This window comes from Anastrepha ludens, chromosome 4, assembly GCF_028408465.1.
Source record: "Anastrepha ludens isolate Willacy chromosome 4, idAnaLude1.1, whole genome shotgun sequence".
Lineage (NCBI taxonomy): Eukaryota > Metazoa > Arthropoda > Insecta > Diptera > Tephritidae > Anastrepha > Anastrepha ludens.
Window position 1 is genome coordinate 87,998,301 of NC_071500.1, and position 23,770 is coordinate 88,022,070.

The 23,770-nt window shown below is 34.0% G+C and overlaps 1 protein-coding gene across 3 annotated transcripts in view; it reads right to left on the reverse strand.

The window, feature by feature from the left end:
- Positions 1–281: 281 nt before the first annotated feature.
- Positions 282–23,770, reverse strand: part of LOC128860109 (ATP-binding cassette subfamily G member 4) — a 37,124-nt gene continuing 13,635 nt past the window's right edge. For all 3 annotated transcript variants that reach the window (XM_054097372.1, XM_054097374.1, XM_054097373.1), the window contains exons 4-10: positions 6,851–6,980; positions 5,077–5,615; positions 4,513–4,992; positions 4,313–4,429; positions 2,906–3,006; positions 2,686–2,841; positions 282–718 (exon numbers count right to left, since the gene is read on the reverse strand). In XM_054097372.1, coding sequence (XP_053953347.1) covers positions 377–718; positions 2,686–2,841; positions 2,906–3,006; positions 4,313–4,429; positions 4,513–4,992; positions 5,077–5,615; positions 6,851–6,980 — 1,865 coding nt within the window. In that variant the 3' untranslated portion in view covers positions 282–376. The remainder of the gene's footprint in view (positions 719–2,685; positions 2,842–2,905; positions 3,007–4,312; positions 4,430–4,512; positions 4,993–5,076; positions 5,616–6,850; positions 6,981–23,770) is intronic.

A 23,770-nucleotide genomic window follows, 5' to 3' on the forward strand; every position in this document is an offset into this window, starting at 1 on the left:
TGTAAAGACAATGGAATATTTTTAAGTATCTTATAAAAATAAACTCGCTTTCGATCTTAAAAATATGTACATTTAAAAGTTTTGTTAAATTTAACTGTAGACCCTCGAACTCCTGATTATAAAAAGTTTGGTTTCTGTGCTCTAAAAATGATTTGTTTTCAATTTAAGTTACTAAAGACAGTATAAATATCTTAAAGCTATTAAAATATATTTTATCACAGCATTAAATTGCCCACTAACGATTTCATATACACCTACAAACATGCTTAAACAGCAACTAATATTAACCATCAAACCATTTTTTCTTTTTTATTAAACCTAACTTCACCACTTAATACTAGAAATCACATTTACATTTAGTAACTAACATTAACACTCAGGTGCCACAACGTCTGCACAAACTCAAATACATTAGGACTCGGTAGAAGAGCATTAGTATTGTAAGTAGCGAGAAAAGGTAGCACATTGATAAGTGTTCAATATCCAGGAACTTAAGCAGCACTCGTGGATCAGCGAAATGACAGTAGATATCACTGCACTCCAAGTTTGGACGATCAAAACCGAAAACTGAAAGTATTAACGCCAGTACTGCGACTCGTATATAACTGAATTTCATGAGAAGATTCATTGCGTATGGTATTTGTGGGGCAAAGTCGAAACCATACACAGCTAAGCCCAGGAGAGGAGCCAGTGTCAGTGGACCAACAGCGCTGCCATTCTGCGGAGAAAGAAAGGTAATATTAGTAGTTGATATAAACGCTTCTTTGATCGAATGTTTTCGTATATTTCCCGCCTCATAATTAATGTAATAGTTGTATGATATATTTATTTATTTAACCAAGCAACTTGAGCTTCCAGGTAGCTTCGTAAAATGTATATTTCTACCGATTTATGGATATAATCTTTTAAAAAGGATCCTCGAACAGAACGAAAAAAGGCCAGGACCAGGTGCCCACTGAAGGCTTTAAAAAAAGGTGTCCAACATAGGGTTAAGATTAAAGATGGATGCGTCGAGCTTTTAATGACCAGGAGGTTGGATTATAATAACAAAAGAAGTTTCGCTTTCATTTGAATACTTCCTAAGCCGGTTGAAAGTGCACACTTATGTGCTTGGTGTGTTTAAAGTGTGTTAAAAAGTGTTTAATAAATTTGTTTTAAAATTACGTGGCGGCAAAATTAACATTTGTTTTTTATTTATCGCAATTTAAATTCATCTTTTTATTTTAATTTATTGTATTTATTTTATATTATTTCATTTTACTTCGAAAAAGTTTGTATTTGACTATCGGGCTAAAACCCCACTGTGGGCATGAAACGCAAATGAGAGAAAAAAGTTTTTTCTAATAACGGTCGCCCACGCGTAACGCAGTGACTGATCTCCAAGTGAATTTCTGCCATGAAAAAAGTGATCAAAAAAGCTTAAAACAAAGAGTTTAATTTTTAAAGGTGGCATAAAACAAGACACAGAGCAAAAATCAGAGGTGAAGCTCGACCAAACCCCGAACTGAACTCAACCTGTCGAAACAATACGATTTTTGGGCCTACCGTTAAATGAGTTAGACGAAGGCGATCAGTGACTACACCGCACTCGCATTGTTTAGTAAACTGCTACAACAACAACAAAACACCCAACAAAGGATATACTAATCTAAAGGATATACTTGACTATTTTTTATTTTCTTTAATTTTTTTTCTATAAAAATATCGTTTATACTACAACAAAAGCCATGTTTATACCAAGTTTTGAACTTTTTTCTCAGGGTGTTTTTTTGCCTGCAGTTTTGTGCATTTCCTCCATATAAAATTTCCAGCATTAATTTTATGCAAGAATGATTGGATGTATTTTTATAATTCGTGCTTTCACATTTTAACACGAAGCACTTCAATTTCATGAGTTTGCTTCATTTAAAAATCACAAATCTTAAAATCGCAATATTAGCAAGTCATTCACTGAATATTTACAAACAAGTGGTTTGTTTTGTTTATTTGCTTTTGTTTATTTATTTGGAATTATACAACCGACAACGTCAGCTGGTTGTCAAAATTGCTAAAAATAAAGTTGCGCTTTTCGGAAGGCGCCACCTTTAGTTTCTGTACACAGTGCGTTTTATGGAAGAAAATACACAAACACCGTCAACAAAAGCAATTATCAGAAATCAACGCTGAAATTGTGACTAGCACTAATAATTATAAGGTTTATCCTTGTTGCGTTTGGATCGAATAATTATAAAATAAAAAAATAAAAATATTTTGAGCCACTTTAAACTGGCACTTAATTACATCAAATTTCAATGGACTGCAAATCTGCATACCTCTCTTATTAAAAGGATTGAAATGTTGATGATAATTTGTTGATTTTTTTTTTAATTTTGTACAAAGTTTCAAAATTCAAGTTAATATGGATTTTTGAATTTTATTGTAGTGTAAAATATATTTTTATAATTTATAATTTATTTATATATATAAGTTCCTAAGTTCCATTAAGAAGCAAAGGGTCATATTTTAAAAAAATAAAATAATAAAACAAAAATAAAAAATATAATAAAAAATAAAAAAATAATACAATAGAAATAAATTAAAAAACTTAAAATTAATTGTCAAAACTTTGCAATCAGCAACGCTGCTTTTATTGTGAACACGTGTGTACGTACTATGTATATATGTATTTTATTTTATTTTACTAACCGTTATACTGAATGTCATTCCAATAGCCAATCCCATGCCTTCTCCAATCAGCGATGTCATTAAACCAACACAGGAAAACAAGCCGAAACGCCACCATTGTGCCGGCAGTCCAGTCATCCAATAAATGATCGTGAGCATTATCATATTCAAAAAGATCTAAAGTTGTTATAATTCATTTAATTTTATTTATATTCCATCTGTCAATATTTCCATTAATTACCTGTAAGGGCAAACGTGAAATACTCAAAGCCATATAATAGGGTGTTAGCTTATACCAGCGGTTGAATGTCTCTTTCCGTACGATTTTTATTTCCATGGGATCTGTACGAACAAAAAATAATACAATAAATAAACAAAAAAAAATAATGTAGTTATTCCATAACCGGAGTAAATGAATTGAAATTTCATTAGAAATATTTATTTTCTTTTACATAAATTAAATTAGAAGGTCTGTGCATGAAGCAAATAATCTGTAACAATCGTTTGTACCATAACAATATTATAATACAATAACAATTGTTACAAATTATCAAGTGTTGGTGTTTATGTAACAAAAAATCTGCAGAGTAGGGGAAAGTGAGAGGACAAAATGACATTTCATTTTGAGGGGAAGCTACAAGTTTTTACTGGATACATTTTTAATTGTAAGAATTTGCAAGTGAGAAAAACGTAAAGTATTTTATTTTTAATTTTTCTTTTTATTTTTTTAAAGCTTAAATAACAGTAGAATTGTTAAGTAAACAAAAAGATATCGCAGCGCTAGCAACGGAGACTTTCAGCTGGATCGCAAAGTGGAAAATAAACACGAATTCAAATTTGCGAATTGGGTCAAAGTTCTAAATTAACAAATTTTTTATTAAAATGGAGAATATAAGTAAATCAGTTTTAGATAAAATTTATAAATTTTATTTTAAGTTACATATATATTAAATAGGAATCGGCCAATGATATAGAGGTACGTACTTCTAAACCACAGCCTTCAGTCATCGCTGCTGCAGATTCCGAAATACAAATCGAAAACATTGAAGGTATCTTTTGTGTTTTAGGCTTGTACTTCTTAGTTATTAAATAATTTGGCATTACATACACACCTAGACGGTAGCAGGAAAATATGAAGAAAGCTGTGATTGCCAATGGAATGTTCTTCATCTGATAGCGATGATGATACGGCAGAAATTCTTATGGATAAAATGAAATCATGTGAATCCGAAGGTCGTTCTTTTGCATTTTATTTGCTTATTTTTTTTTTATTTTAATGCGAGATAGCTCAGCGGAAAAAATTTTTGTGATACTTTTTGTGATTTTTCCCGCCAACAATTTATTCAACTAATCGGAAAACTTTCCTCATGCGACATCACAATGGGAAATCAAGATACTGGAAAACTTTTATATATAATATTATATATGTATATATATATATATATATATATATATATCATCAGTATATACTTTCTGTGATCATTAAAAACTTTCTATTGTCTGCTGCTATTTTTTTCATATTAATTCCACTTCTAAATTATTAAATACACACAATTTTCTCTGTCTTGAAGTGTGATAAGATTTTTAATATTCTAAGAATCAAGCTAGCGAGGTTTCACTGTGCTCGTAATGCTCGAATTTTACTTACAGCTCAATATGGGCACCATGACTTGCGTATATGCGATGATTATAACAACACCAATGCAGAATTTCAAGTGGTCAAACATTCGCGAGCCCTGATTTCCCAGATTTAAGAAAATCAAGCCTAAAAATATTGAAATACAATTTAGTAATTGTTGTTTTAACATTTGCATATAAACATAAAAATGCACAAACTACTGCACTTACCGAAAAACAACGCCGTCAACACATGATGCAAAAACTGTATGAGCAAAATAACTCGGGAGCGCATTGTGCGCACCAACATCATTTTCAAAAGCACACAGAACTGATGGAAACCCGAAGTATTCTCACGTTCGGGATCGAGCAGCTTAGTAAAGTTTTTCAAGTGCTCATAAAATGCTGTCACACCGCCAATAAGCGTACCGTCGGTGGAGAAATTCGTGCCGGCCCAGAGCAAATATTGCAAACGACTACGCTTTGGCTCCTCTACGAAGAAAGTTTTCACCGCTTGATGAAAATCTTTGGAACGCTGCCGCGGAAACGACACCACAGACGTGCCATTTGTTTCATTTAGCTGTTGCTGCATTTGCAGTGGCTGTTGTTGTTGGTGTTGCTGTTGTGGTGCATATATCCATTTGCCATTGTCTGTTAGCTCGCTCAGCAAAGGTATGATTTTCCCTTCATCCGCATCACAAAGCTCAATGACTACAAGCAAGGCAGAACAAGCAATGTGTGAACTCAAGTTTGTATATGCATATGTATGTATGTATGTGTGCTAAGTGAACTCACTGTAATCTGATGGACTATAATACTTGGGACACTCCACGTTTATATGCCGTAAAAATGGTATGACCGCAACTGGTGGACCCTGGTAGACGCATTTTCCGCTCGCTAACACAAAAACACTATCGAAATAATTGAAAATCGTCGCTGACGGCTGATGTATTGTACAAACAATAGTGCGTCCCTGTTTGGCCAATTGACTAAGTAAACGAATGCATTGCGCCGCTGTCACATCATCCAGACCACTGGTGGGTTCGTCAAGAAAAAATATTTTAGGATTCGCTACCAATTCGAGTGCAATTGAGAGACGTTTACGCTCGCCGCCACTCAACTTTTCCGCGTAGATGTTACGTCGATGGTTTAAATGGAGATTCTCAAGTATCTCAGTAATTAGCTCAGTTTTACGGGTAGAATGAGGTAATTTGAGATTACAGCTAAGCGCCATTAGTTCCTCGACAGTGAGTAGTGTTTGATGATTATCGTCTTGGGTGATATAGCAAGAACCTTTGCGCTCGATTCTTATGTGTCCACTGACATCTGAGGTACTAAGGGAAGGAGATGGAGAGACAAATGCTATATTAATTCTGTTATTAGGTTAATTCTGAGAGTAGTCGGGGTGTTTCAAATGTGTTTCTCAATAATATTTCGAGGCAAGTTGCCCATGCGGCATTACACTGGGCCATAAGTTACAGCCTAACCTAACATTTACTAATCTTGAAATTTAAAGTATTTTTATTTTTAATTGAGAGATTTGAGTTATGTTTAAGCATGATAAAGACTGCATTTATTGAAATTAAAGGTTAAAAAAATGTTTTTGTTAAAAATAAAATAACGTACACATATTTTTAGGAAGATCATTACCATTATTTTGGGAATAAATATACCCTATGATCAGAAAGTACCGGGAATGTTTAATTTAAACGAACCGCGCACGTGGGAACGGGTCCATATTTATTTCCTATGTTGGTAGGACTGTAAGGCACACATCTGTCACTTTTTAGCGCCATCGGATCATTAGTGTCTGCCTGGCCGGCTGGAAATGTGGGCAAACAATTCTTGGGCTTTGCATGATATAACGCGCCATCGCATCGAGCCCAAATTGTGCTGGATTATTTGACCGTATTCACCTGATATGGCCCGTGCGACTTCCTTTTGTTCCCTAAGTTGAAGTTATCACTTCGTGGAAGGAGATTTCCGTCGATAGAGGAGATAAAAGCGACGAAGGAGCTGAAGGCCATCTCTTCGTCGGCCTACCAGGGGTACATGGAGGACTGGGTTAAACGTTGGCATATGTGTGGTTCTTCAGACGGGTCATATTTAGAAGGAGATAAAATAAATTTGCCTGAAATTGAACTCTGTTTTGTTTTATTTAAACATTCATGGTACTTTCAGATCATAGGGTATAGTACATACATTTGTATATATGTAAGTAAGTTTGTGCCAAAGCATGCTATCAAAAATAATAATTGTTTTTTAACAGTAGACTAAAGCACCAATAAAAATTAAAAAGCCATCAATCAAAATATATTTTAAAAGAGCCCAAAGCGGAAAGGTAAAATTCATAAAAAACCAAACTAGGAACTTTGTTTTTTTAATTGCTACAGACTCACGACAAAAAAATTTGTGTTTAGGAAATGCTTTTGATCTAAATATATGTATGTTTGTGTGCATTATTTGCGCATATGTACAAACTTTGAACACGCGGTCATTTTTTTATTATATCTTCTTTCATTTTCTGTGATTGATTTCATGATTTGTAGACATAAAGTTTTGTACTTACCGAAAACCCGATAAAGCATTCAGTAAACTACTCTTCCCCGCACCGGAAGGACCCATAATTGCCGACAATTGCCCATTGCGAAAACTGCCGCTCACGCCGCGTAAAATTTGACGGGTGCCAGTGACTTTAACTAAAAAAGAAAAAAGACTCAATATTAGTGGGTACATTAAATACATTTTATTACAGCCTGCAAATACTTAAACGTAGAATGTGCACAAATTGATAGTGGGACCGTTTTTTAATTTGTGTAATAAATAGTTGCCTCATCAAATAGTATTATCTCATTGTTTCTGTATATGTAGAATATTAGCAAATTAATAAACAACAAAGTTTAGAAAAATAAAACGACTTTATCGACAAATTTTTTTAAATTATTATACCCACACTAACGTAGAGGTGTATTGTAACGAATATTTGTGACGGTTTCATAGTGGAATTCCTATAACTTCAATATTGGAAATTGAAAAAATAAAAGTTTCATAGAGGAATCCTATAACTTCAATATTGGAAATTTTTTTATATAGAGTTTTTTAAAGTGAAAAATCTTCGGTTGTTTTTAAAATTTTTAATTTTTTTTTTCAAGTTTTTAGAGTAAAATGTACTTAAATTTTTTTTTTTTTGTTTTTAGTTTCAAATGTTATAGTCTTGTCCAAATTTTTTGGGAGTTTTTTTGTGATGCTTGAAAAACAGCTCCCTCTATATTTTTATTCAAGAGCTGAGACGATGCGTTTGCGGGTTATATTCAAATACGTGCAGCGAACCAGTGAAAGGCGTACATATACATATAGGTACATATGTGTGCACATTAATAAGCAGACCTTTGGTCTGGAGTGGTGTCACCAATTTATATAAAGCTGTCAAAATTATTCAGTTACGTTTTCTAATACTTATACACATCTGTACTTGATTCGGCTAAATGCAATATTATATTAATTTTTTGTTTGTTTATGCACACGGTTTGACATTGACATTGACTTCGTACTCATTCACATACCCAAAAGCATTCACATAGGTATAATAACTACGTTCATAAATATATGTATGTATGTACATATGTTATGTTGAAATAAAACTTTATGAGTGATTCTGTAGAAGAGCTTTTTAAATTTTTAGCCTCATTAGCACGTTTGCGGAAATGCATCTACAGAGTATATGCTGCATATATACTGAGTGCATGAGTATGTATGTTTAATCAAGGTTAGCCATCGTGCCATCCACTATCATGTCAAGCGCGAATATTCGCCTTTGCTGATATGAATTGTAACAGTACTGCATGCAAATAAAATGATTATCATTTATTTCAGTTCAGGAAATGAAATTTCACGACATCCAAAGTCCTCCTAGTTCTAGTTCTACAACCTAGGACCACATATTTTAGTCAAAATATTAATTTCTATAAGAGCAATATAAACCCGTAGACATGGTCCAACGGAAATTCTAGCTTAAAATCAGTTTCTGAAATTTTGTCAATCGAAGCCATGCATGTTAAACCTAGCTTCTGCTCAAATGAGAGCGAACAGAGTTATCCATATGAAACGGAATAATTTAGTAGACAGAAATATACAGGAATATTGGTACTTTAATTAGTTCACCCTGGGTCACTAATTTACATTCTCTGGTTATATGCAAGTACAAGTATTTGCTGAAATATGCATGGGTATTTGAATGTATGTATGTACGTATATAGATATGGATTCATATGGTGGGCACTGCATTATCAAAAATCGCAAAATCTCGTAATATTCTCTAATTAGAGTTATATTGCTTCACTTGTATTTTAATTTATTAAAATCTTGTTACTTACTTTATACAATTTTGGGAGCAAAACATCAATTTAGATCCATATTTTAACATTTTAAAATCACGATCTCCTAATTTTAGACGTAAAACTCTGTTTTAGTGATAAAATGCTTTTCAAGTTGACTATAACAGAGTCAAAATGGAATTTTTAATAAAACACAATTTTAATCATTAAAAAAATTGTAAGTAATCTATGACGATTGTCATACTGTAATAGGAGGAGGAGCTCAGCCAAACTCGGAAAAAGGGTGTACGCGCCAATTATATATATGTATATATGACTATTGTCCATTAAATATAAATAATTTACATACTACAAGAATAGCCCAACTGTTTTAAAATTTAGCTTATATTAATTTAATCAGATCAAGTCGAAAAGCAGCATCTTACATCAGAGGCCTTTGTCTTAAAATAAAATTTATTTTGTGGGCTTTGACGTTTAACTCATATCACTGCAAATTCAAAATTTGTGGTAAGGAGCCTTCTAAATTCTATGCCATATCCGTTTTTTTTTTTACATTGGCTCCAGGCTTCGGGATAGTGCGCTTGAAAATTTCACTTGATGTCGATGAGCGCTCATATAGAAACAACCTTCATTCATATATTTTGAAATGAAAAAACGTTTAATATATATAATTGGCGCGTATACCCTTTTTTAGTGTTTGGGCGAGCTCCTCCTCCTATTTGTAGAGTGCGTCTTGACAATATATACGTAATATATACGATGCAAAAAATAATTTGTAAAAGTTGCACTTTCACTTTCCCAATTAATTATGATCCACTATCAAAACGTTTGCCCATAAAAAGTTGAAAATCCGAGCTTAGTGTTCTTGCTTTGGCTGTAGTATTCTTACTTTTTCCCAAAATCGCTTTGGCATGAAACTGTAGAATCTTGTACTTGTGAAAAATCATTAAGACGCACTTTTTAACCAGGTCTTTCTTCCATATACAAAAAATCGAGCATGTATTTTGATGAAGAGTGGGTATAACAACGGAAAGATGTGTGCAAAAAAAAAACCAAAAAAAAAAGTAACGGTATTTTGTAACCACTTTAAACTTGCACTTTGTGCAATTGGCTATAAAACTGCTTACCCAGAAAAGTTCTAAATTCTGGTGGAAAAGTTGAAAGTTTTTGGGTGTTTGGCCGAGCTCCTCCTCCTATCTGAGGTGTGCGTCTTGATGTTGTTCCACAAATGGAGGGACCTACAGTTTCAAGCCAACTCTGAACGGCAGATATTTTTAAGAGGAGATTTTTCAATGCAGAAATACACTCAGAGGTTTGCCATTGCCTGCCGAGGGGCGACCGCTATCAGAAAAATGATTTTCTTAATTTTGGTGTTTCACCGAGATTCGAACCAACGTTCTCTTTGTGAATTCCGAATGGTAGTCACGCACCAACCCATTCGGCTACGGCGGCCGAAAGTTTCGATAACTTTGCGATATCTGGTTTTTGTTGTATTATTAATTCTAATTTTGCAAAAAAATAGTGGTGCATTTATAAATTTGCAACAGGTTGTATATGAAAAGAAAGGGTTAGAAATAAATAATTCGTATGTACAAAAATATACATAGCATTTTTTAGCATAAATTCAATGACATGGCAAATCGACTATATGGTTACTTGCTTAAAATGCAACTTCTCAAATGACAACAGCAATGAAGTAAATACCAAACTGACATGCCCATATAAACAAAAATTTAAGTAAATTATATTATATTTTGAAAGCTATGTAGCCATCAGGCAATCCGAAAGTAAACAAATTAATTGACTTCTGGTTGGCATCCACTAATGTTATGTGGTAAATGATGGTGTATAAAAGCAATGCCAAAAACAAACAGAACAAAAGAGAGTCTATGAGTTATGAACAATGATTCGTACAATGGACTGGTTAAATTGGTAGGCACAATTGTTTACAAGTCACATAAATATAACTCACAAAAAGTGCGACACGACCGCAATAAGAATGGCCAATATCATTTTTTGTTGTTTGTGTGTTTGTACCAACAATTCTTGTACTACACGTCAGCGAGGAATAACAACGTTGTTGAAGCCGTGAATGAATTTAATAGCCAATGTTGGCGTATACAGAATATAAATATTGCACCTGCAATCCGCAGATAACCACAGCAAATAGATTAAAGGAAAAAAGAGCTGTGTGTTGTGAGAGCCAGTAAAACTCACATGCCATGCGTGCAATGAACTTGACAACGCCCTTTTTTGTTTTTATTTGCAAACGTATTTGCATTGATTGCCGCAAATTTAACAAATAAATACATGCGTACAAATACAAGAGTGGCACCTACATCGCAACAACCAAAAAGACGGCAATTGTTGAGTCACTCACTGATGCTTGTTATGACTGCTGCGCTGGTACGAATATAGTCTGTCAATTGTGTTGCTGTTATCTGCACTCGCTGCTGTCTTTTCTGCTTGTTGAGGTGCATATGACATTTGCACGCACACAAATCGTGTATGTTTACACGACAACGTGACTTTTTACTTAATGGTCGCTAAAAAGCAACAAAAAAGAAGGAATTAATACAAAAAATTCACTGTGAACAAATTTTACCGACACTCATTCGCTCACTCGTTCAGTAGTCCAGTTCAATTTATTTATTATGCAAAGCACACATTGAAAATTATAAGTGAACTGCATTTATACCTATAGAGCCCTACTAAATATAAAAATAAAAAATACAAAAATTTAAACATGAGAATGTACCGCTGGAAGTGTAAAATGACGATGGCAGTGATGATAAATTATGCGCTTTTAACTCAAAGCTGATTAAGCAGCACAAATACAACAGGAAATACCCTAAGACCAGTAGAAGGGTGGTATCCCACTATGATCGCGCATTTTGAAATTTGCGAAACAAGCGTAAAGTGTTGATGCTCTTATTATAAAGGGGGTGGAAGAAATCTGTATGTAAGCATTTGTTTTTGTTTGAAATGGGACAAGAAATAAAGGAAAATTTTGGAAAACTTCTTTGTTTGGCATGCCATAAACTGCCGAAATTATTTTTTCAAAGTAATATTAAGGGGGGAAACCAGTTTAGATTTATAAAAAAATCGACTTTTTTTATTGCATAAATTGTTAGTACAACTACTCAAGAATATGTGTTAAAAATTTTAAAGCGAAATTCGAATTATTCCTGATGCTATGAGCACTTAAGTGACCGCCCGTCGGTTCGGCACCGTAGCACGCGGTAGTTAGAACGGCGTTTTTCTCGAAACGACTTTTTTCAACTGGTGGGCACTCTAGCTCAACAAGTTATCGACCAATCGTTATGAAATTTTTTTGGAGTATTCCTTATTCAATTCTAATTCATATGAACCGAATTCGGGGTTTATATGTATTATCATTAAAAAAAAATGTTTTTAAGCAAAATAGATGAAAAAATATGGTATAAAAAATGACACTGTGTTCAAACGTCTCAAAAATATGCAATTTTCAATATTATTTTATCAAAGTTAGGTTCATATTCTTAGGAAACATGTTGTTAACGAAAAACAAAATTCTTGTTGATTACAGAGAAAAATTGCAAATTCAAGAATGCCCACCAGAAAGATACTCGGATGGCGATCATCCATGGACAAGACGCTCTAACGGAATTATTTCCGACGAAAATGGCTTGAAATAATTTTAAAGTATACTTAAAAATATGAGTAAAATACCCTCCAAGTTTAAACAATTTCTGATTATTCCTTACTTGTTCAAAAAATTCACGAAGAACACCAAAATTTCGGCCTCCTGAACCAGTTTCCTCCCTTAAAGAAAATGAAATTAACCATTCGTTACTTGTTCATTAAGAAAACATACGTGTATATACGTTTGTTTGTATGTATGTAATAAAAAATGCATCCATTTAGAATTTACTTAGCGAATATACAGTTCAAATTTCAATTTAATCTCTCAAGACTTCCTCGAGCAATGAGCCCGGCCGACCTAAAAAATGTAGTCGTGCTTAAAGATTTCAGTACGGTAAATATGTCAAATATAAGCAATTATAAATTTTTTTCACCTTTATTTAGGAATCCGTGAAACAAAAAAAAAATTTTGCTTTTATTTCTTTACAATGACCTTATCTCTTAAATAAAACTTCAAATAACTGACATATTTATGAAGGATTGAATTTACTGGAATTTAATATCACCCATATGATCACAGCGAGCCTGTGTTTTTTCCCCACCCTTCCCTACAAATCGCCCGAGCTTAGGGTAATTTCCTTTGTAAATTATTCCTGAGAGCCTTTATTACTATTTACTTGATAGGCTTAACGTGACGTGACCATTCGACTGGACCATTTCTTGAGATTACACGATGCCAAGATGTCTGTTTTATTCATAAATTGCTTAACCAACTGTGCCACCATCAACTCTGCTCAAAAATAATTTTCCAATAGTGAGTTCCTTTGACCGTAGCATGACGGCTAGAACACACCCCACGGTCACTCTTTGTGGATTAAATCCAGACCTTTAATGAATGCGCTTGAATGAAATTAAGATTTTTTTTTTCAAAATTTTACAGCTTATAATCTAAGAAGCTTTTGCACTTCAAATGATACTTAATTTCTTGAGTTAATTTGACTTTGTTGGATGCAGATCAAGATTTCTATGCTAAATTAATTGTACATTGGGCTAAGAAATCCCATATTCATTTCGAATTGGTGCGCGAACTTCGCTAGAATAAAATATAAACCTTGAATGAAGGTTTTCCGTAAAAATTTCAAATCTAAATTAAATAAAATTATTACTGCAAAATACAAATTGAGAAACTCTTTCGTGCAGTCTTGGAAGATATTTATAAAGCAGAATAAAATAGCCGTTAACATGACTCAGGTCCTTTTCCTACAATTTTCAATCTAAACCCGTTGTGATCTTGTCGAACTTTTTAGTTTCTTTTCTCATGTAAAGGCCAAAATGGTGATATTTTGAAATTATTGTATGGGGAAACCCCCAGGGGAGCTCCAGGGGGTGTGCCACTGGCATGGGTGGACGGCCGTCCAAAGTTAGTGGGGGTCGGTCATACATTTGGACCCGATTGGAGCACTCTAAATGGGTCAAAGTGGGATTTTTCGTTCGACCCAAATTGGGGGACATCAGAATTCGTTTTAGAGGTATGGTTCCTTCGGCAAAGTTTCTTATTTTGACCCCTAGAATACGATTTTCACAGAGCAATGAGCGATTTTTAAATCGACCCGACCTAATATACATAGTATATGTGTGCACGTATGTACACAGGAGTAATTGTTCTACTTCAATAGGAAAATTGAAATGTTCCGAAATATATGCTTGTACATATAACTCTGTAAGTGAATTATGTGTAATCAAGTTAATTTGAAGCCATCAAACGATAGCGATGAACTGTGTGGAAAGATTCTGAAGTGCGATTGCATTAAGTGTTGGGGATGTTCACATTAACCATTGGACCGTACTTTATCATCATCATCAATCATCAACTAGCAATGTGCAGTGACATTTATGCGGTTATTATAAAAATAGACGCTACGTGCTAAGAACAATAATTTTAAATACTTAAGCATAACGAGAAGTCGGATTCCAGCATTCGCTATCACTAAAAGTTCACCGCCTTCACCGCCATAAGTCTTGAAATGAATTTTAGCGCTACTTTCGATTCTAGCTCAAAAAATCTCTAAAAATCTCCAGCCTTCGGCAATTATTTTTTTTTTTTAAGATTTTAGGTATGAACGAAATGAACGGATAATGCAAGGCGGAATCCAAAATAAATAAGACTGACGTCATGAAAATATTTTTGGTGGCGCCATCTTTTTAATTAGTTAGTGCGTTGGAAGTTACATCCGCAGCTGACTTCCAGTGAAAGCTTGGTGACATTCAGTTCATTGGAAGTGAAGTTATTGCGTCTAAAATGTCAGTATGTTTGTGTCATCGGTACAAAAATGAGTTTCGAATAAAGAGCTAATATGAAATTTTGTTTAAAATCGGTAAAACGTTTACCAAAACATTTGAAGTGATGAAAAAAGTGTATGGCGATGATTGTCTATCTCGTGCCAAAGTTAATGAGTGGTTTATACGTTTCAGAGATGGTTGTGAGGACATAAATGACAACAGACATACGGGCCGCCCAAAATTAGTAGCCAACGAAAAATCCATCAAAATTGTTCATAAGTTTATCAAAAATTCACCGAAATGATCGTCGAAATTCATAGAATCGGAGTTAAATGTCTCCAAAACATCGATTTATCGCATTTTAAATGATCATTTGGGATCACGAAAGGTCTGTGCACGTTTCATTCCGCACAAGTTAGCTGCTTAGAATTCAGCATTCGGAAGACCTCATTAAAGAGGCGAGAAAAGACGAGAACTTTTTTTACAACATTGTAACTGGTGATGAAACGTGGCGTTTCCAACATGAACCTGAAACTAAGCGTCAAAGTGCCGAATGGAAGGCCCCAGACGAGCTACCACCCAAAAAATCGCGCTTGGAGAAGTCAAAAACCAAATCGATGCTCATTTGTTTTTACAATTCCACGGGAATTGTCCACAAGGAGTTCGTGCCAACGGACAAAACCGGCCATGCAATATTCTATCTTGGCGGTTTGAAGCCTTTGTTGCATCTCATCCGTCGAATTCGCCCTGAATACCGCTTATTGTATGATAATGAACCATCTCATCGATCCACTCTTTTTACTGATTTTTTGACTACAAATCGCATTTTAACCATCAATCACTTAACGTATTCACCTGATATGGCTCCCAATGAATTCTACCTATTCCGTAAATTTGCATTTGGCAATGAAAGTAAAGGTCAATGACCTGAAACACTCTTTCGAGAAGCTTTTAGATCGGGCGAAACAGTGTGTCGAGGCTAGGAGCCAGGCGAGGGGACTATTTTGAATAAATAAACAAAGCTCCTGTCGCTTCTATTTTAGTTGAGTCTTGTTAATTTTGGACTTCACCTTGTATGTATGCAGTTGCCTTTGACAAGTCACATAGCCAAAATTCCGATTTTAGCATATTTGCCATCGCTAAAAATCCCCACATTTCGCTTAAAACGCAGTAAATGACGAGAAAAAGTTGCCGCAAAAAAGAGGAAATTCAATAAAAATAGATAGTATTTTTATTATTGTTTGTTTAAAATACTCCATTATAGGCAAAACAACTTTTTAATTAAAGGGAAAAAAGTAAAAGAGTGACAAAAGAGCAAAAATATCTATGTATAGGTAGGTATACGAGTATGATCGTTCCATATTTAGAAGAACACAAGGAGTTTGCCCACGATAGGTTTGCAAAATGTATTCCAGCAAATTATATTGTTTAATCTTTTTTTTAAGATTCGTCAATGACACTGGAGAGCAATTCCATGTCAAGTAACCCACGTAGTTTGGCCATTGCGGTAATTTTTTCTGAAAATTGGTTTATTTGTGGGTTTGAGTATAATAAGCAAATTGAAATTTTTTTAGCAGAGCAGAGTTTTGCACCGATTCTTCACAGATTCGTTATGCGTATTTGAGGTATTATTTATTTATTTACGCAATAATGTCTAACAAATTTAGAACAGATATTTAAGATATTAATTCAAAACCGAAATAAAAATTTTGGAATATCTAAGATTAAAAAGTGTAGTAAATTAGATTATCAACATAAAAAACCATTAAATTGCTAAAATAATATACCAGTTAAAATTGAATTTTAATGAAACTAATGATTATGAAACTAAAATAACAGATATTTATGAAGTATTACTTTGACTTGTTACATAGAAAGTAATTTTATACTTGTATTTAAAATACCTGTTTGGCCCCAGAAAGGTCCAAATCTAAAACGGTTGAGAGTTGATTAAAGTCAGATAACGTTTTAAAGAGCATTACAGAGCATAGTCTCAGCTGTTAATGGGAAAAATAAAGAAATAGAAATTATTTTCCAAAAATACAAAAATTTTTTTGTTCACAAAATTTTTAACAAAAACATGAGATTATTTTCCAAAAAACTGTTTTAAAAGGTGCAATTTATTACAAAAAAGTGAAAAAAATCTTAAAAATTTCAAAAATAACCGGAGATATTTCACTTTAAAACACTCTATACCAAAATTTTCAACATCCCACTATGAAAAATAAATTTTTTCCAAAATGAGAAAAAAAATTATTCCCAAAAATGTTTAACAAAATCTTAAAATTATTTCTCAAAAAAGTTTTTGAAATCGTATATTCAAGGCACATTCATTAAAGGTGGTAGCTCTGTACCAACAATGTATGTTTTATTGTCAAAGCAAATTATTGGAAAAGTAGAAAACAAAAAATGAATTCGCCTTCATTAATTCTGGGCTGACAGCCACATGATCACGGCGAAAGGAAAAAAACAAATCAGCTGATTTGCCGATACCACCTTTAACAGTTCCCCTTGGGTATATTTTATATTCAAAAATTTAAAAAAAGTAAAAACAAGATTTGAGGGGAATATTTTATAAAATTTGATTCCCAAAGATTTAAAAACAAAAAACATTAAATTTTTTCCCAAAAAAATGTGTTCCAAAAAGTATATTAATTGGCAAAGGTCGTCAACGGAGATCGAATTCCATTATACGAGTACTCATTTAATTTTCTGGATTCAGTAAATTTGTGATTTCCAAGACGCAACCGCTTGCTACGAAGCAGACGTTGTTTAAGCCGCTTCTCACATGAAGACAGACGCTGTGTAATCAAGGTGGAATGCATATTTGAAGGCTTTTGTTCACCTCGTCAGTAGGAATTATCGGGCGTTTTGGGTTCTTTGAAGGGTTCTTTGACCCATTATTTCTACATGCAGTTTGTTCGGGACTGCTTGTTTGCAAATAAATACTTATTCACTACCCTTTATGTATATCCGAAGGCCGTATCACTAAAAAATTTATTCACAACATTTTGTCTCGTAAAAACTGAATTATTTTAGTAAAATAAAAGGCTTAATAGAAACAAATATCTTCGTAACGCCCTCATCTTAACAATAAAACTATCTAAGTTTTCTTTGGAGATTTTTGGCTGCAAAAAATCCAGAATCACATTTAAAAAAAATCAAGCGAATGGGTTACTACAACCCACAAGTGAGCTTGGCAGGCTGAGAAAGGCTGCAAATAGACTAAACTGATGTTACCAGTCATGTCCGACCGATTGTCGCAGATCCCCAGTCATTAAGCAGAAGGAACTGCAGACAGCTGGTTGGACAGATAACGGGCCACTTTCTGTGGACGAAGCACATGGAAAAGGTAGGCATCTCAGACGGCGGAACACTTCCAGGCTTGAGGTCTTTGGCACTGATGTATTAAGAAGCGAACACCTTGGCTCCTTGACACTTTAAGATCTACTCAGATTTCTTCGGAGATCGGGTAGATTTAAAGAAAATTAAAAGGGAGTCCGAGTGCAGTACAATGGACTTATTTGTATCTGAGTGCTATACTTGCTAGTTGTTCCGACAAAAAAAAACACATCAGGACATTTTGTACCGTTCGAATTTTGGAAATTTCGGAGTTTCAGCGATAAATAACGACTTCGAAAATTAGGAAAACGAATGTTGTTATGCAAATTTAATGTTTTTGCACATTAAAGTACACTCATATTATATCTTCGTTAGAATCAGCAAAATTCCCATTATTATTATTTAAAAAATGTACTTTATCTTTTTAAAAATACATAATTCAATGCAATGTAGTAATTTACATATTTATATACTTATATATATCCGACATTGTGTATTCACAATATTTTTTTAGAGAGAAATAAAATATCTGCCGTTCGGAGTCGGTTTGAAGCTGTAGGGCCCTCCATTTGTGGAACAACATCAAGACGCACACCACAAATAGGAGCAGGAGCTCGGCAAAACACCCAAAAAGGGTGTACGCGCCAATTATATATGTATATATAAATATGACTGCACTACCTTCCAATAAGAAACTAATTTATTCATATAAACATCGTCGCTATGTGCTTATACCAGTATTTTAATTGATTTTTAGCATTGTCAGTAGGTGATTTATAATTGGTGATGCCCACTTATAAAGTTAACACCTACTTGCAATTAAAGAGTAACTACTTCCTAACTAGTACATTTAGTTGACTATACTGCTTGGCATTTATCCCATTCGTTCATAAATAATTATAAGTAGTTACCAAGATTTTTTTTTTATAATAGGAACGCGAATACGAGTAGAATAATATAAACTTCTTTCTGGGTTCAGAAAAACTGAACTTTACATGTAAGTAAATACCTGTACCCTGCGTACGTTTTAAGTAATCGATTTTCTTTCACAATAAACATCCAAAATAGCAAAGGCGATTTTATATAGTCAGAGCCCCAAAAAAATGATGGTTTTCAATCTTTTTTTTTTTTTGCTAGTCAATTGCTTTATTTTACAAAAATAAAATCATAGCATTAATACATCATGTTTTGACTTGACTTTAGCAAAATCAAAAAAAAAAAATAAAAATAATAATTGTATAAGTTTATCGCAGTTTGTGTGGAGCCCGTTTCTCCAGAAGTCCCTTGCGGTGATCATCACAAGCTCTTGGAGATTCATCTAAAATCAGTCGGACAAGAGAAATTAGTTTTATTAATAGATAATCCAGTGCCTGATCGAAAGCTTTTTTCAAAATTAACAATATGGCGGCCTCAGGAAATATTTTTCAGATTTTCGAGAAAAAAACCGGCAATTAATTGTTTAAAAAAAATGGATCATAAACCCGCATGGAGAGAGCTAAACCCCCCTAAAATACATGTGAACTTTGAGAGAGCCCTGTTTTCCACAGAGCGGAGATCTTTCAGCTCTTTGCTGAATTGTCTACATAAAATGGTTTATCTTCGTCTGGATAGAGCAGCACAGCGGCACAAAAGATGCAAATTCCTCTTCATCATCTTAGTCTGGGTGTAACTGCCAGACAGTGCCCAGTTTCCACAGAAATTACTGTGGTAAGTCATATTCTGACTCAACAGAGATTCTGCGCGTTTATCATTGATTATCGGTCACAATTATCGGGTGATACCGCATGCAGGCTAGTCATGCCGTTTTTCGTTCGCTATTCCTTCAAAATTCTCTATAAAGTACCTTAAATGTCTGTAAGAGTATACCTTTATAATGTTCTGTATACCCGTTAGGCAGTTGAGTGCCTCGCTAGGTCATCTGCCCTACAACTCCCCTATTTGTCTCTCTTTAACCTGGAATCCACATAATATTTTGACATACTGATTTAGTTCTCTCGTTAAGTGATGTGCTTCATTTTATGGTTAACATCTTTGATATTTCGATTGCTTTATGAGGGATTTTACGGGCGCTTGGTGGCCAGTAAAAACGTTGATATCTTCTCCAGGTATCGCATTTCACTATACCAGTATCATGACCTTATTTATTGCCCTTCAGTGCTTTGAATGTAATGCTTTGAAATAGCGGTTGGGATATTATCGTAACCATAACTATTGAAAACTCGTTTAAAGTACTCGATCTTATTGCCTTATTGGAAAGAGGTTTATTGTCGCAATTATTGCTTTCAAAGACATGGCTGCCCTCACGAAAACAGATACCAGTCTTTAGACCTTGCTATTTTTTTTTAATTTCATACCTTTCTTAAAGACGTTTCACCACACAAGAGAGACATAGTAGAGAATTGGTCTAACTACCGCAGTATAGAGACAGTGCATTATTCTGGCTTCCAATTGCCAATTTTTTCCAATTAGCCAACTACAAGTGTACAACGCCATAGTTCCCGGATGTTAGTGTTGAACCCAACCAGTGCAGCTAATACTTGTAAAATTTAGCATGTTTTGGAGGCAGAATATGCTCCGAAGCCTTGTGTTAGCCTTCTATCAGCTAACGGCAAACGGTTAGAGGTAAATTCTAAATACAAAAGCTAATTTTCAACAGGAAAATTCAGCAATAGCGACGCATAACTGAAATATATTAGCGAATTACTTTTCGAGATTTAATTAATATTTGTTTGGGTTAAAATTTTGATCTTAAAAAAACTAAAAGTATTAAAAGGGTTACCCTCCAAGCGTGATCCAAATTTATAGCAAGCAAAACCAACAGATGAGCAACACCACTCTGCTTCGACACTTCTTAACTGGATTGTTGATAGAAATTGAAATGTTTTTGTAGGTCCCTGCCACCACCATTAGAAAAATATCAATTTTCTTAATGAAAACTAATGGCAGTTTGCAACCAACCCTGAAGTTTGCGAACTGCTAGTCAAAGCATTGTGCAATTTTTTCTTCAAGCTAACCGCTATGAGCATTGTTAATATTTGGTTGCTATTTTTTCACACTCTAAAAAACTCTATTCTCTCTAATGTTCCAAATAAAGCGTTTATTTCCTTAAAAAGGGCCATGTTTCTGATGAAAATTTGACTAGTAACATTTAATGAAAAAAATTATGCTCAACAATTTCGGGTTTTGAAACGGCTAGTCCCGGAATTTCTGGAACCCCGGTCGGGTTCCCGGTATCACGGGGCACACATCTCTATTACTTATTAATATATTTATTGTGCGGCTTTCTGAGCACAACGACATGTTAGTTGGCTTAGTTCGCAAAATGATGAGCGGTAAAAATTACGTTCATACATACTTACGTGTCTTGTACAGTTGATCTCATGTAATTATAATTATAATTCAGATGCCTGTCAACTGCGAAGCAGGAAAAAAACTTGTATGACAATAAAATGCAATAAAGCATTGTATAAAAAGTTGCTAATACTAAAATTGCAACAACGACAATTAGTATTGGAATTATTAACGTTAGTCAGAAAAATTCTAATCGAAATTGACAATTTAACTTGAAGATAATTTAAAATTTATAATTTTCAGCACACGATTGTAACACTATGTACAATGCACGTGCTTTTCAAACCAGCATTTGCTTTTCCCTTGTCGGGAATAAATTATAAAAAGCATAAAATATAAAATATAATTGCCCACCAATTAATAGTAGATTTATTAATTTAATTATTTCTTATCTAACTATGGTAAGATTATGGTCACATTTACAAATATTTTGATTTTCAAAGTTGTTACTTATTTCAACAGAGTTCCACGTTAATAATAAATAATGAATATCAAATCTTGACAATAGGCGGTTTTATAAATTTTTTTAATACCCGGAAAATCTGACATATCTGACAGTTACTTTGGTATAATGGCAGCCATTACAAATTATAGAAAAATTATTTCCAAAATTAATATTCCCTAAGCGTTTTGTCTACTTTGTTTAATATTACTTTGGGTAAAAAGAAATAAAATAATGGAATCGGTTGGTGTTGTTGTAGCAATTAACTTTGCCCTGTCAGTGTAGTGTAAATCACCGCTCGTCTGCGTCTAGCTCATCTAACATTTGTGAAAAGGTGGATAGTGCCGTGCGGGGTGCCTTCACATGACGGACATATGTTTAGTATGTCGGGGTCAATTCTGGATAAGTAGGAGTTTAACCTACTACAATATCCAATGGAGCTCTTCATCTGCTGTAGGTGATGGTTGGACTCCGATGACGGCATTCGGGGGTCGGGAGCTTAAGAAGGTGTCTCCCGATGAATGTCGTTAATAGTCTGTCTATACACCGAGGCTGAGGCTCAAGCAGGTGTCTGCATGAATGGGACCTGCGGTAAAACCCTAACAGAAACTGCTTGCTGAGCAGTTTATTATGTTCTTTTTCAGGGAGCTTTTAGGCCTCTTCGTGTGGATGTTCAAGTGGGGACATCAAAAGACATTTTATCGGTAGATGGCTGTAGTGATCCATATCTCGTAAAGTTTATGCTAGTTGTCAAGGTGACATTTCACACTAAAAAAAATATTTTACTGTTTTCCCGATTAACGTCATCGCATATCCAGGTTATTAGATTGGAAGGGAACTTTAATTCAACAATCCCCAAATCTGATACATTTGAAGTTAGGCTGTACAGTAAAACCTTGATATTAAGAGCCTTGTTAAACAAAATTTCTGCAGAGTCCCCTGAAAAATCCTCGCTGTTGCAAAATTTTCCATACAAAAATGCTCCATAATTATAACGAAGAAATTTTGAGTACGAGGAATTTCGGAAAATTGTTCGTTCTTTCACTGTTAGCAAAATCGTATACAGAGAACGTAAATTCATTTATTCATTTATGCATTTACGTTCTCTGGCGCCTATATAACAGAGTGTCTACTCAAAAGCCTTTACATGGCGAATTCTGAATATAATTACGTTTAGAAAGCCTTTATATAATGAAGTGTAATGCGTTGAATGCACATTGTCAGCTTTTGTTTTAAATGTTAATAAAATGAAATATCCTGTGAAGAGCAACTCGATTTGCCTACGCGACGAAATTTTCATTATTATTAATAAAAAATTAAAACAGTGTCAATTTTTCTTTATTAGTTCACCTATTTTTTCTATTATCTAATATATTTTTTGAAAAATTCTGCATGTGTCGTTGAGGTTTTGATTTTCTAAAAATATAACGAAACCATAGATGTAATGAAGTATTTGCTTTATCCCTTCAACTTCTTCATTTCGAGATTTCACTGTAAAAATATTAATTATTTCAAATTACAAATTGGTTTTGGCACAATGAAATACGCTAGGCGAGCCTAGGTAGCGGAACGGATCGTCATGCTATGACTTAGGAGGGATTGCCACTGGCTTTAATTAACCAGGCAATATGAGTCTGCCCCCAAACAACACCGAGACCACGCGAGCTATCAATTTCCAATAAATATATACAATCGTAACAAAAGTGTAGTAAAGCAAACACTCCTCCAGTATTATCTCATTTCACGATTTCTTTTCACACGATTTGGCGAGACTATACATTATGAACAATCAGTTCTAAAACAAAGTTAATTTTAGAAATAATTAATATTGTAACTGTATTATAATGCATACACACGAGCACACATAAATATTACACTGTATAATTTTATCGCATTTTTCCACCAACGACTAGCAAACAGCAAAAGTGGCAGAAATCATGCAACAATAAAAAAACCCACTTCCTTAAATAAATAATAAATTTTCTTTGCGTTTTTTTCGTGGGGTACATTACCTAATTGCACGCTAAACTATAAAACGAAAGCAAATATCAACAAACTTCCAAAACAAGAAAATTCACGAGTCGGCCAATCAACCAACCCAGCTGTTCAAGCAAGT